Genomic DNA, 15,149 nt, shown 5'->3' on the forward strand with positions numbered 1-15,149 from the left:
ACTTACAATTTCCTGAGACTAGCAGTCAGTGGCAGCAGTGCTGTAGGTAGTCTCACACTACAGATATACAGCTATTAGGCCCATTCACATCTGTGTGTCATGCTGTACATTTTTTGCGTGTTTTTCACACAACAGCATAGGGAAGCTTATTCACTTGTCACAATGGGACATAAACGCACCAAAGAAGCTCCTACACCTTTTTAGGGTGCAGTGTTTGGTTGGGTTTGTACCACACATCTGGTATGTTTTCGCATTTGGGGTTGCATTAAAAATGAATGGCATTGCAAGTGGGGCACCTGTTTTTCACACATTCTGGGAAGTTCATGTGTGAATGGGACCTTAGGCTATAGGTACAGGAGGGCCTAGGCACAGAAAGGACTTCTATATTTTAGGACAAATTCAAGGCAAACCATACATTTTTCAGGGCACCACTCAGGCAAAATTCATATTTCTAACTGTTCCAATTTAAAAGGTAGTAAAGTCCCTCTTGCTTTACTTGTACTTACAGGTAAGCCTATATTAAGACTTACCTGTAGGTACAGTAGATAATCACTTTTAGGTTCAGATCCACTTAAAAGAAACAAACCCTCTTTTTGAAAATAGCATTTAATTGTAATATAATATAATTAAAAGTACATGTTTCTGATACCACTGTTGGCTCAAAATACTCTTTGCATTTATTGTGTAAAATAAGAGATGTTGACGAATACTAGATTATCCTTCAAGTGCATAGAAAAACACTATTTTTTTTTCTGTATTGAGATAAAAAATAATGCTGCACTGCTCACCATTTTTTTTTTCATTAAATAACATCCAGCCCTCCTAACACATGTATCCAAATGAAATTGTGCAAACAACCCAAAAAGGTATGTATAATACTGCATATACAGATAAAACGTGATAAAGTAGAATATCAATGTAAATATTCATCCAAATAATTAATAAAGTTAGATCAAAATAACCACTTATAAAAAAAAGTAATTTAAAGCAAAAGAAAATCTTCAATAAACACCCCTCTCCCCTGCAAGATAGAGCTATTGAGTGAAAGTAAGGGCAAATAAGGGAAAATAAGGGAAAATAAGACAAAATCAACAGTTCACCAAAATACTTCATGAAGTAATTCCAAAAGTGAATAAATAGTCAATATTCCACAGGGCATAAGGCTTCACATTCAAACCCATGATTTTTCAATTTAGATGTATCACTGTGCTCCGCCACCAGCTAACATGCACATTCACATTAATGTCTGCCCCATATAGGTCATATAGCATACCTCTCAACTTTGGAACTTGAATTTGAGGGAGAGTTGGGGTAGATATTGATTTGTGGCACACTACGCAAAAAAAGTGAGTGTGGCCAAACACCATAGTAGGAGGGGCTTAGGGTCATAGTTAAACAAAACCTGGGCTTCCTTGTACCTATGAAAGATTTGATTGCTGTGCCACAATCTGGAGTCTTGGAGACACATATAAACCTCAACACAATGATTTAGAAAATACTTCCAATACATCTGGTTTTGTATATATATATATATATATATATATATATATATATATATATATATTAGACAAAGAGCTTAAAATAGAGAATTATGAAGGACCTGAGGACCCTGGGATGGAGCCCAAAAAAAAGTAGATGTAGCACACAGTGGTAAATGATGGTCATGGTTAGGTTGCATCTAACGATGGGAGTGGCTTTAAGAGGGATGATTAAACAGAAAGTGAGCCTAGTTGCTCTATACATTGTAGCATTGCTTGAACAAATGAACATCAGAAGGAAATCTTATCTCAAATATCAGAAATATGCAACATAACACGTAGAGCTCATTCACATTGGTGGTTGTAGGAGTGGTAAAACTGTGTCTCAACCACAGGGTTTTACTACCTCACCAAGTGCTCCTTTTTAGCTGCAGAGACAGCAGCTGGGGGTGTACATATGCTGCAGCTGAAATGCTTTGCTTTGTGGCTGTGGCAGGAGTTCTTTCCCCTGGCACATTGGTGGGCACTACTGCTCTCCAAGCGTGACCCACTCAAGGGGACAGTCTGCAAAGCACTACTTTTTCAAATTGTACTACACCAAACAGCATACTACTGCAGTGCCATGTGGATTGGTGGTCGCAAACATGCTGCCATTAAATATTTCCACCCACATGGGTCTCACAAGGGCTGCATTTAAACACACGGAATAAGAGGGAAGAATCACTTTTATATGGAAAAGAATGATCACTATGGTATATGGAAGGCAGGAAGAAAGGATCACTATGGTGCATTGAAGACAGGAAGAATCACTATGACACATGGAAGCCAGTAAGGAAGGATCACTATGGCACATGGAAATCAGGAAGGAAGCATCATTATGGCACATGGAAAGAAGGAAGGAAGGATCACTATGGCACATGGAAATCAGAAAGGAAGGATCACTATGGTATATGGAAGGCAAAAAGGATCACTATGACACATGGAAGGCAGGAAGGATCCATATGGCCCATGGAAGGCAGCAAGGAAGGACCACTATGGCATATGGAAGGCAAGAAGGATCACTATGATATATGGAAGGCAGGAAGGATCCCTATGACACATTGAAGGCAGGAAGGATCCCTATGACACATGGAAGGCAGAAAGGATCACTAAGGTACACGGAAGGCAGGAAGGAGGGATCACTATGGCACATGTTAGGCAGAAAAGATGACTATGGCACAATAATGGCAGGAAATAAGGATCACTATAGCACATGAAAGACAGGAAGGATCCCTATGGCACATGGAAGTCAGGAAGGATCACTATGGCGCATGGAAGTCAGGAAGGACCACTATGGTACATGAAAGTCAGGAAGGATCACTATGATACATGAAAGTCAGGAAGGATCACTATGATACATGAAAGTCAGGAAGGATCACTATGATACATGGAAGTCAGGAAGGATCACTATGGCACATGGAAGACACTATGGCACATGGAAGGCACAAAGGATCACTATGGTACATGGAAGTCAGGAAGGATCACTATGGTACATGGAAGGCATGAAGGAAGGATCACTATGATATATGGAATTCAGTAAGGATCACTATGACACATGGAAGGCAGGAAGGAAAGATCACTATGGCACATGGAAGGCAAGAAGGATCACTATAGTATATGGAAAGCAGGAAGGATCACAATGACGCATGGAAGGCAGAAAGGATCACTACGGTACATGTAAGGAAGGAAGGACCACTATGGCATGTTTGGCAGAAAAGAAGCATCACTATGGCACATAGAAAACAGGAAGGATTGCTATGGCACAAGGAAGGCAGGAAAGAAAGATCACTATGGCACATGGAAGACAGGAAGGATCACAGGCACATGGAAGGTACAGAGGATCACTATGGCACATGAAAGGCAGGAATGATCACACTGGTACATGAAAGGCAAGAAGAATCACTATGGCACATAGAAGGCAGGAAAGAAGGAGCATTATGTTACATGGAAGGCAGGAAGGAAGGGTCACTATGGCACATGGAAGGCAGGAAGGATCACTATGGCACATGGAAGGCAGGAAAGAAGGATCACTATGACAAATAGAAGACAGGAAGGACCACTATGGCACAAGGAAGGCAGGGAAGAAGGATCACTATGGCACATGGAAGACAGGAAGGATGGATCAGTATGGCATATGGAAGGCAGAAAGGAAGGATCACTATGGCACATGGAAGGCAGGAATTATCACTTTGTTACATGGAAGGCAAGAAGAATCCATATGGCACATGGAAGGCAGGATGGAAGGATCATTATGTCACATGGAAGGCAGGAAGGAAGGATCACTATGGCACATGGGAGGCAGGAAGGATCACTATGGCACATGGAAGGCAGGAAAGGAGGATCACTATGGCAAATGAAAGGCAGGAAGGGAGGATCACTATGGCAAATGAAAGGCAGGAAGGAAGGACCACTATGGCACATGGAAGGTGGGAAAGAAGGATCACTGTGACAAATGGAAGGCAGGAAGGATCACTATGGCACATGGAAAACAGGAAGGATCACTATGGCAAAAGGAAGGCAGGAAAGGACCACTATGGCACATGGAAGACAGGAAGGGTCGCAGGCACATGGAAGGCACAGAGGATCACTATAGTACATAGAAGGCAGGAAGGGCAGATCCATATGGCACATGGAAGGCAGGAAGGAAGGATGGATCACTATGGCACATGAAAGGCAGGAATGATCACTATGGCATATGGAAGGCAGGAAGGATCACTGTAGCACATGGAAAGCAGGAAAGAAAGATCACTATGACACAAGGAAGGCAGAAAGGAAGGATCACTATGACACATAGAAGGCAAGAAGAATCACTATGGCACATGGAAGGCAGGAAGGAAAGATCACTATGACACAAGGAAGGCAGAAAGGAAAGATCACTATGACACAAGGCAGGAAGGATCACTATGGCAAATGGAAGGCAGGAAGGATCACTATGGTACATGGGAGGCAGAAAGGAAGGATCACTAGATCACACAGAAGGCACAAAGGATCATTATGGTACATGGAAGGTGGAAAGGATCACTATGGTACATGAAAGGCAGGAAGGATCACTATGGCACATGGAAGGCAGAAAGGATCATTGTGGTACATTAAAAGCAGGCAGGATCACTATGGCACATGGAAGGCAGGAAGGATCACTAGGGCACATGGAAGGCAGGAAGGAAGGATCACTATGGCACAAGGGAAGAAAGATTGGTTAATTGGAGTGCATTATATTCTCACTTTATTTGATCTCACTTTATTAATCATTTAGATGATTAGCTACCTCACCATAGGTGTGCACACAGGTTGTGCCGGATGTGCCTGGACACACCCTAATCACCCTATGTGCATTAGCATTATCCAGGGGCGGCACCAGGTGGGTGGTTGGGGGTGCCAGTGGCCAGCGTAAATGCCTCCATTTTATTTAGGGTATAACGTAATATGCTCCCATCAAATGCAACTTAAGGTGTCTTTTCACATGCTTACTATGCTAAACCCCTCTGTGTATGTAAACCTTTAACTTTAGGATATTTTTTAAAGAAGAGTAAGAACTAAACTCTGAAAACTCTAGATTCCTGGAAGTTGGATTTTCAAGGAATCAGGTGACAACGTTCCCTTTCTATGACCTGTATGAAGCTGCAGCTATGGACAACAAGTGAATGCGTCATCTCCAGAAGACTAAGAGCTCATTTACACTTGCTTTGGCTTCAACACACATTAAAGCGCTTACCACTTCAACATGCCTCTATGGTGTGTTTTTGATGCTTCGATGTTGCTTCGATGAAGCTTTGGTGATGCTTCGGTGAAGCATCAGTGATGCTTCCATAATGGTCTATTGAAGCTCTGTTGAAGCTTGACAGGTGACCTTTATGTGTGGATATCTCATACCTGCAATTTCTCCAACACAAAGCGAAGCTAAAGCTGAAATAAAGCCTCACAAAACCCACAGGTACTTCAAGCGAATTTCAAGCAAGCTTTGTCTTACAGATCTATAGAGGCTTTGAAGACACTTAAAAGCACCACTAAAGCGACATGGGGTATAATTTTTGAAGCAAAATCGAAGAAAAGCAAACAAGCGCAAGGTGTAAACAGGACTATAAGCTAATAATTTTATTTAGTGACATGGAGTTTTGACTGACGTTCAGCGAAATTTAACAAAGCGTGTCCAGAGCCTTGTTTTGAAGCAAGTGTAAACTAAGTCATATTACAATGAATGCAAAATGACTACTGACACTGTGTGAAATTTCAATACGGTGGAAACTTGCAGCTTTGCTCACTGAATGGCAAAACTTGCTTTAGAGGAAAAAAATACCCTTTTCCTTTATTCATATATTGTTTGCTGTATTCAGTGTAGTTTAGTTGATTTCATTTATAGTTCTTTATATTTGTGTATTTTTTTAAATGTATTTATGTATTTATTTATTTAATCCTTAGTTGTGTAATGTCACTTTTTTTTACTATTTGGGGGTAAAAAGGAACAATAAAGCCCCAAACACACTATCAGTTTTTCTGCTGAGTTTTTCCTTCAGATTTACCAAAACCATATAATATGAGGTCAAACCTTAGGAGTTTCAATTTGTATGCAATCAGACAGGTCCTTGCACTACATGGCTAAATCTGAAGGAAAAACTCAGCAGAAAAACTCATAGTGTGTATGGGGCTTTAACTCTCAGGATTATTGTAAAGTTCACCAACAAAACACAATTTTGTGCTTTGAAATGTTTATGTTAATTCCTGCACCAAACCTCAAATCAAATGAATTCTTAAGGGCAACTTAACCCCTAAATCTTTACCTTAGCTTTAAAACAAAAATACTACTGGTAAAAATACAACAATGAAAATATAAAGTGATAAAACAATGCCCAAATAAAATTATCCATTTGCGCTACTATGCCAAGTGTACTAGGTAGACATGTTAATCGATAAAACAAAAAGGACAAACTGGTCTGGCAGGTTGGTCATGAATGGACCTGTCTTGGTTTTTATCTCAAACATAGTGTGTTCGAACACTCAGTTCTAGTCAAATAAAAGATCGAGAGTGACATTCTATGCTCTTTACAAAGACATTTAGCAAGGCAGGTCACACCAGTAAGGGATGGCAATATCTTACCTTTTGCATAATATTCGTACACGGTGACCGATGCAGGCTGAATGTAACCTACTTCAAAATACTGGTGAAGCTTGAACTTTAGACACAGGTCCTCTTCATGTAAAATCTGTTTATAGAACAAAAGGCAAATTAATGGCTATCCAGAAAATACAATATGGCTGAAAGTTTGTAGACACTTGACCATCACACCCAGGACCAGGATAAGGGGGGCAGGGGGGGCAGCTGCTGAGCTGCCCAGAGCATGTTTTTTTTATGTGTGGCGAGGGTGGTGCTGGGAACTTGCCAGCACTCTATTCTCTGGCTGCCTGATTGACAGACGTGATGGCAGTGTCTTGCAGAGCTGGGTGTGCGATAGCTGCTTGAGGGAGGATTCTCCTCCAATAAAAATTTGAGAGATCAGTGAGGAGGGGCCACTGAGAACAGACTTTCTTCCCAGTATGAGCATCCGCTAAGGAGTGAGGGAGAACTGCCCTTCTTTCCATCTCCCCTTGTCATGGGACATATTACTTGACCAGAGACAGGTAAAAGGAGAAGCTGCCTCGACTGCCAGGTGGGTGCTATGCTGAGAAGGTTTCTGAGAACTGTGAGTAGACACAGAAATTGAGGTGAGCCCTAACATTCATAACACTGACTCTGAGGAGGACACAAAGTAACTGCCTGAATCTATTGAATTCCCTACTAACAACAAGCCAGTAATTGACACAGTCCTTAAGGACATGCTCATATCACAAATAGATCCCTTCATGCAGATCTTATATTCTATATGCATACATTTAGTATAGAGTTTCAGGCTGTTGAACCCGCAGTAGAGCACATTGAAACAAAAATTGGGGGAATTTGCTAACACCATTAATGATCTTGTAGCTGTGAATAAAGGAAAGGATGATGAAATGGAATAGGTTAAGGCATAATTGACAGACATTGAGGACAGATCCTGAAGGAACAATCTATAAATTAGGGGCATTCCTGAAACTGAAGCAGCTTTTTGCCTTCAGTATGGTTAGAAGATTTTGAGTTAATTAATATTTTAAGTGATAAAAGTTTCTGAAAAATATATGATACACATGAATGTTATAATGTAATTTTGTTTCTGAAGATCACAGAACATAAAAGGGACAGAGTACAGAGAGGAGTGGTTTTCCTGTATAGATACCTCTATTTTGAGTTACCATGTCAGGACAATGGGTGGAGTTATGCTACTTATCTTTAGACTGAAACCATATAAAGCATATATGCAAATATGGGTGTTACTAAAAAAATTCTGACATAACATTATGAAACAGTATAAGAATGGATGAGTATTGTATGGTAGGGAGGAAGGAAGGTGGGAAGAGAGAGAAGGACCCTACACTTTGGAGAATGTAACATCTGATATCCCTTCCTCCTTCCGAAGCCATCACCATACCATATGTTACCAGATGCCATTATTGTAATTCTTTGCTTATCTTTCTGAAGAATAAACAACCTTTCTGGAAGTATTGTAAGAACAAAGGATTCTTCAATTTCTACTAAGAAACAAATTCCTAAAATTAAGTTGGAAATGTGGCCTTGGATAAAGACAGATACACTTCTCTACACACCCTCTGAGAGAGGAAACTGACATATTTATTACACAAAGACTTTGCTATTCATCCAGAAACGCCTGGGGATACAAGAATATTACAATATCAGCATAATTTCAGAATAATAGTAGAATATGTTTATTTTACTACATTTTTCATTGGTGAGACAGTCACTGCCGTCATATCTCTATTTGTATGGAAATCTTGATCCTTGCTGAGGGGGGAGAGATTAGCGCAGTTTTGAAAATATATTCAAGTCTCAAACAAAAATATGGTTCAGAACCATAGAAGGAGGCGTTTGCATCAGATGTGGACAACAGTCCAGTAAAAGTTGAGGGTAAGTTTTTCTCTGTCTGTTTTCTTACCTCTAGCCAAAGTTTGTAACTTTGTACAAAGAAAAATAAAAAAAGACCCAGCCTACGAAGTTGATAGATAAGTCCAATTGGACGGTATGCTTCAAGTTATTTTTTTGAAATCCAGGACCTTGTGAAAACATAATGTTGATACATACGTGAGGATTTCTGCCAAGGTTAGTTCCTAAGAAGGTGAGAAAGTCTCACATAGGAAAATATTGGGTTGTTGCCCAAGAAGAAAAAAGTGTTTAAAACAGGAACTAAAACTTCACGTTATTTGAAAAAAGCCACCATTGTAGGTAAAACAGCCAATACTTTTTGAGTGAGCTAATATGAAAGTCGGATTTTGATGTTTGAAGATGGAAGGTCCAAGGACAAAGGCAAAGAAATATCATTAGGCAAACACTACAGCAAACAATTCAAGGAACAAGGCAAAAGCTACAAGAAAATTATTCTTCAAAGGAAAAAAGACACGGACAATATTCTTCCAAGAAAAAGCAACTAACAAAAGAAAAGGCAACGAACAACAGACAAAGTTAAAGGACATTATTCATCTCTTTTTAAGTGCACACAGGACTATCATACTAACAAGGGGTGAGTGTGTTTGCTTATATAAAAGGGTAACATGGGATGGTTAACATCTCAAGGCTCAGAAGTAAGTCTCTGTCGGGAAATTGATACATTATATATATATATATATATATATATATATATATATATATATATATATATATATATATGAAATACAGGAATACATGCAGTAGTAAGGAAATTAATTAATGCCAGAGTGTAAAGAAGTTATTTAATAAGCAAACTAAGTTTAATGCTGCATGTAAATGTTTATGAATATTTAAGCCCTGAACAACAGAAAATGTATGTTGTTACACATGGTCATTCTAAAACACATAAATGGGGACAGAACAAAGTTTTCAGAGAAAAAAATATTGATTAAGATTGTGGAAAGCACTGTATGAAATTGAAATAATGGAAAACAACATGATGTTTAGTGTTTTACAAAAATTCTACAAATTTGGTTGCAGGAAATAATAAGTTAAGGATTGAGCAATTTTCACAAATAATTCCAAACTTGGATTTGGTTATTGAATTAAAAGTAGTAGATTGTTCTAATTTACTTAAGGCAACCTAGCGAAAATATAAAAATATGACATTTTGTTCAATGTAAAAAATTGTAAAAAAAAATTGTTAAAAGTTTTTGTAAATTAATATTTCTGGTAAAAGTAAGGACTTTGGTTGGGGGAGGAAATGGCCAATCACAGTTTTTGAGTAGGACCCAACTTGTGAGTTTCACGAGATTGTCTTCTAAACAATTTTTTTTTCATTACTATAATCCGGAAAGTTATATAACATGATGTACAAACAAAATATGTTTAAAAAGTGGTAAAAAGGTTAAACATCATAAAAACGAGAAACATGACTGTGAAGGGTATAAAAAGCATGGTAGCTAAGACTGACAGTAACAGATCATTCTCTAAAAAGTATGTTACATGTAAGGAGTGCATTACAGAGAAATGCAGATCAAGTTACACAGACTTGCCATGACAGTTTTCACTTCTGTGGACAGAGCACAACAAATTTTTGTGTTACCGTATATACTCGAGTATAAGCCGAGATTTTCAGCCTCTTTTTTGAGGCTGAAAGTGCCCCCCTCGGCTTATACTCGAGTCATCGCTGTCTGCCCGCTCGATCAGCGTGTCGAGCAGACAGACAGCGGCCATTCTGATTCAAAAGCCGCGCCTCCGGCTCCGCCTTCGCCTGTGATAGGCGGAACACTGAATTTCCCAGCAGCCTGTGTTCCGCCTATCACGGGCATCCGCTCATCCTCGTACTACGGACGAGGATGATACGACGTCCGTGATAGGCGGAACACAGGCTGCTGGGAAATTCAGTGTTCCGCCTATCACAGGCGAAGGAGGAGGCGCGGCTTTTGAATTTTACAATGGCCGCCGACGAAGAGGGCACGGGACGGAGGCAAGGCAACGCACGGCACGGGACAGGACAGGACGGGACGGGACGGGACGGGACGAAGGCAAGGCACGACACGGGACGGAGGCTCGGGACAAAGGCTCGGGACACAGGTAGGCTGGACACACACACACACACACACACACACACACACACACACACACACACACACAGATGGAGACACACACACACGGATGGATGGATGGATGGAGACACACACACACACACAGGGATGGATGGATGGATGGATACACACACACACAGGGATGGATGGATGGATGGAGACACACACACACAGGGATGGATGGATGGATGGAGACACACACACACAGGGATGGATGGATGGATGGATGGAGACACACACACACAGGGATGGATGGATGGAGACACACACACACAGGGATGGATGGATGGATGGATGGAGACACACACACACACAGGGATGGATGGATGGATGGATGGAGACACACACACACAGGGATGGATGGACGGACACACAGGGATGGACGGACACACAGGGATGGACGGACACACAGGGATGGACGGACACACAGGGATGGACGGACACACACACAGGGATGGACGGACACACACACAGGGATGGACAGGCATGTCTCACCCTCGGCTTATACACGAGTCAATAAGTTTGCCAGTTTTTTTGGGGGTAAATTGGGGGCCTCGGCTTATATTCGGGTCGGCCTATACTCGAGTATATACGGTATATCTTTCAGATACCTGGAAGAGGGTTCATGGATGAGAAAATATACATTTAAAAGGTATTATTACTTACTAAAGTAAATGTTTTACAAATAAGATTTTTTGGGCCTTAATAACTTTTCTTGTGAGTTCATTGAGATTTGAGATAATAATGAATATGGTGGCAACCCATTGTGAGACCAACATGGAGGCATTGGAGGACGTTCCTGGGCCATCTACAAGTGTTTCTGTATATATATATATTATATACTCGTTCAAACAGAAACTGGTGGACTGGTGATAGCGATCACTGATCAGACAGGTAACAAGATTCTATAATAATAAATCCCCCCCACAACACAGGCAGCCTCTGAGGCTATCACAACAACACTAGCAGCAGCACTAGTATCACTATAAGGTTCTCACACTAACACAATAGTAGCAGATTATTAGGAAAAAGCCAAGTTGAACTGTAGCTTGCTTCACTATTGTTCTGCTGCTGTGCTTATGCTTAAAGGGGTTGTAAAGGTTCGTTTTTTATTTTCTACATAGGTTCCTCTAAGCTAGTGCATTGTTGGTTCACTTACCTTTTCCTTCGATTTCCCTTCTAAATGTTTTTTTTCTTTGTCTGAATATCTCACTTCCTGTTTCTCCTCAGTAAACTTCTCACCATAATCCGAGCGGTGGTTAGTCAGCCAGAACAGCTTACTGAGGAGGAACAGGAAGTGAGAAATTCAGACAAAGAAAACAAAGAAAAAAAACATTTATAAGGGAAATCGAAGGAAAAGGTAAGTGAACCAACAATGCACTAGCTTATAGGAACCTATTTAGAAAATAAAAAAATGAACCTTTACAACCCCTTTAATAATAATTCTGGTTCTCTGACAAGTGACAATTCAAATGGACCAGCTAAGATTGACTGTCTTCTGAAATGATTCAGTGTCTGTGTCTCTCTCTGCTAGCAATCATAAGTGAAAGTAAGTTGGCTGTACTGTGTACTTAGTTCTAGCTATTTTACTGCCCCCACCCAATTCCAGAATCTTTTCTCTCTGTCAAATCTTTTCTCTCTATGTCGAAAATTTTCTCTTTGTTGAATCTTTTCTTTATATAATCTTGAACTAATAGAGGTAAGGTGAGGCACATTCGACCACAGGTTCAATAGACACAGATTGTTATTGTCAGAGTAACGTAGAATCTCCTATTCTATATCGAACTGTTGTAACAACGAAAACGAAAATAAAGCATTTATTTATGTCGGAGCTTTAAGTTTTTGGGTTTTGCGCTTTCGTTATCGAAATTTGGACGAAAATGCATTCGGACGAAAACTAATGCACATGTCTATTGTCTAGTGGCAATTAGATGTTAAAAAAGAAGGTCAGTTGGAGTGGTATATAAATACATGGTGATTAAATTGATGCAGTGTGATAGAGCCACAGTTGTGTAAATTAATCATGAATAAGTCACTTTTTCAATTTTTAGTGGACGCTCTGAAAGCTGAACTTAAAGGGATTGTAAAGGTATTTTTTTTATTTTAAAAAAATAACAAACATGTTATACTTACCTCCACTGTGCAGCTCGTTTTGCACAGAGTGGCCCTAAACATGCTCTTCTGGGGTCCCTCAGCGGCTGTCTCTGCCTTCACCCGCAGGCACTTCTCACGTTCATGCGAGCTCCCTCGCATGGTGAGAAGCACCTGTGGGCGCACTCCCGTGATACAGCCAGCAGCTATAGCCCCTCGCTGTATCCCACGGCGCGCCACGTCATTGGATGTGATTGACAGCAGCGCAAGCAAATGGCTGCGCTGCTTTTCAATCCATCCACTCCAGCCAATCAGCGGCCAGGCTGAGTGGTGAAGAGAACGTCGGGGGCGAGCGCGGGACTTTTGAGGGGTCAGGTAAGTAAAACAGGGGGCTGGGGGTGCCGGCACTGTCAGATGTTTTTTCACCTTAATGCATAGAATGCATTAAGGTGAAAAAACATTTACCTTTACAACCTCTTTAAGCCTGCCATGTGTTTGTTTAGCAGTCAGAGTGACAGAGCATGTGTGGTTCATTCAATCATTCTGTATGAGAGGCATGGTTGGTTCTGAAAAACAATCTACTTCAACATGATCAAGTTTCTTTCAGAAAAAAAAATATTTAGGAAAGTCCAACCTAAATTAGTGTTATTTTACAAAATTAAAGCAATTGTCAGTGTAAATAAAAATACAATAATCTGGTAAGATTATTCTTTTGCAAGATTTAATTTAGTCGCAGGATAACGAGGGGGACTATGAAATGTTGTCTTAGTTAGAATCAGTACATTCTGATAAAGGAGATAACATTTATTGTAAAAATAATTGATTTCAACAATAATAGATAGAGTTATTTTTAAATGAAACTATTTCTTTTTGTATATCCAGGTATCTGACTGACTGATTTTTTTGTTTAAGCTAATGAAAGAAGTTCTGATTTATAAATTTTAGAACACTTTGTCATCAAACTTCTGAATATTGTTTTATTTATTTATAGAACTATCCAAAAGGAAAGGGTAACCTGATACTACAAAGTATTGAGGGATTTGGCAACTCCCTCAATACTCACAGTAAGAAGAGATTTATTATATTTGTTTTTTTCACCTGCAAAATCCCTCAATAATAGAGGAAGAAGAGATTGATTATATTAGTTTTTTAATACAAGGACATTGTTTTTTTTAGTAAGGCCTCTTTCACACGAACGATCCGTTCAGGTTGGCCTGTCAGTTTTTTAGGCAGACCTGAACGGATGCTCGATAGACCTCTATGGAGCATCGGATGTCAGTGGTGACATGTCCGCTGACATCCGACCCTCTCCGATCTGAAAAACTGTGACGGAGAAAAAAACCTACTTTTCCATCCTTCTGAGGATCGGATCAGGTGATGACGGACTTTGCGGCCCGTCGTCATCCAATATCCCATAGGGGAGAACGGCACTCTGACATTTTAAAATAGCTCTGACAGGTCCGTCCCTGCACTGTGTGTAAAGATGGACCTGTCATCTTCCTTCCTGCTCAGCGGGGATCAATGGAGCGATCCCCACTGAGCCAGCGGATGTTCACGGGGGAGATCATCATGGATCTGTCCTGTGTGAAAGGACCCTTAATGTTTTTTTTTTTTACAAATTAATTGAAGCAATTCTAGAAAAAAATATATTTTTAACAAAAGCTAAGTTGTTGTGAACTTATGTCATATTCCATTGGGTTTGGATTTCAAAACATGGAATCAGATAATGCTTTAAAATTTTATAGGACAGGTAATGAGGGACATGTATGCAATTTTAGGTATCTAGTAAAGTTTTTGTTTTTTATCATCTTAAGTACTCAGGTATTGTAGAACGTATGAATAGTATTATAAAGTTTAAATAGGGTAAGATGATTCAAGAATAAGGTTGGGTGTCTTATTTACCTGCTATTGTTTTAGTTTAAAAACTTTATTCTTTTTTAAACATAGGGTTTGTTAACTTTTTTTCTTTTCAAAAGTTTTTATTGGTAACAATCAGATTTCAGATACAAGCAGTTTCAGTTTAGCATAGAAAGATTACAGTAAACCGAATACATTTTGGTAAGGCAGTATAACCGAGACATATTGTGAGAGGGATTACATATTATAAACAAACTAAGGTATCTTAAACATAAACATGTTGGCATCATTACTTGCTTTATCAAAAGGGGCTGAGGCCCTTTGACACAAGCAGATTCTTAAAAGGTGGTACTCCATAGTGAGGGGGACACAATATTAGCTAAACGGCATATATCACTAAGTTATGTTACCGGTGGTGAATATAAGTAATTCAGTAGGGCAAGGGATGGATCGGGATCAAGGGGCTCTCGAAGCAGAGTTGAAGCCATTTGAAATATTGATGTCCAAAAGCGTTGTACCGTCAGGCATGTCCACCATACATGTGTTTGTGTGCCTCTTTCACCACAGCCC

The 15,149-nt window shown here is 39.9% G+C and overlaps 1 protein-coding gene across 3 annotated transcripts in view; it reads right to left on the bottom strand.

The window, feature by feature from the left end:
• The window catches only part of LOC143961241 (complement C3-like), a 649,911-nt gene that overhangs the window by 23,727 nt on the left and 611,035 nt on the right, over positions 1-15,149 (bottom strand). For all 3 annotated transcript variants that reach the window (XM_077470478.1, XM_077470476.1, XM_077470477.1), the window contains one exon: positions 6,610-6,715. In XM_077470478.1, the coding sequence (XP_077326604.1) occupies positions 6,610-6,715 (106 nt within the window). The remainder of the gene's footprint in view (positions 1-6,609; positions 6,716-15,149) is intronic.

The sequence above is a fragment of the Lithobates pipiens genome, unplaced genomic scaffold, assembly GCF_037356315.1.
Source record: "Lithobates pipiens isolate NorthernLeopardFrog02 unplaced genomic scaffold, aLitPip1_a1.2 Scaffold_8, whole genome shotgun sequence".
NCBI classification, from domain to species: domain Eukaryota; kingdom Metazoa; phylum Chordata; class Amphibia; order Anura; family Ranidae; genus Lithobates; species Lithobates pipiens.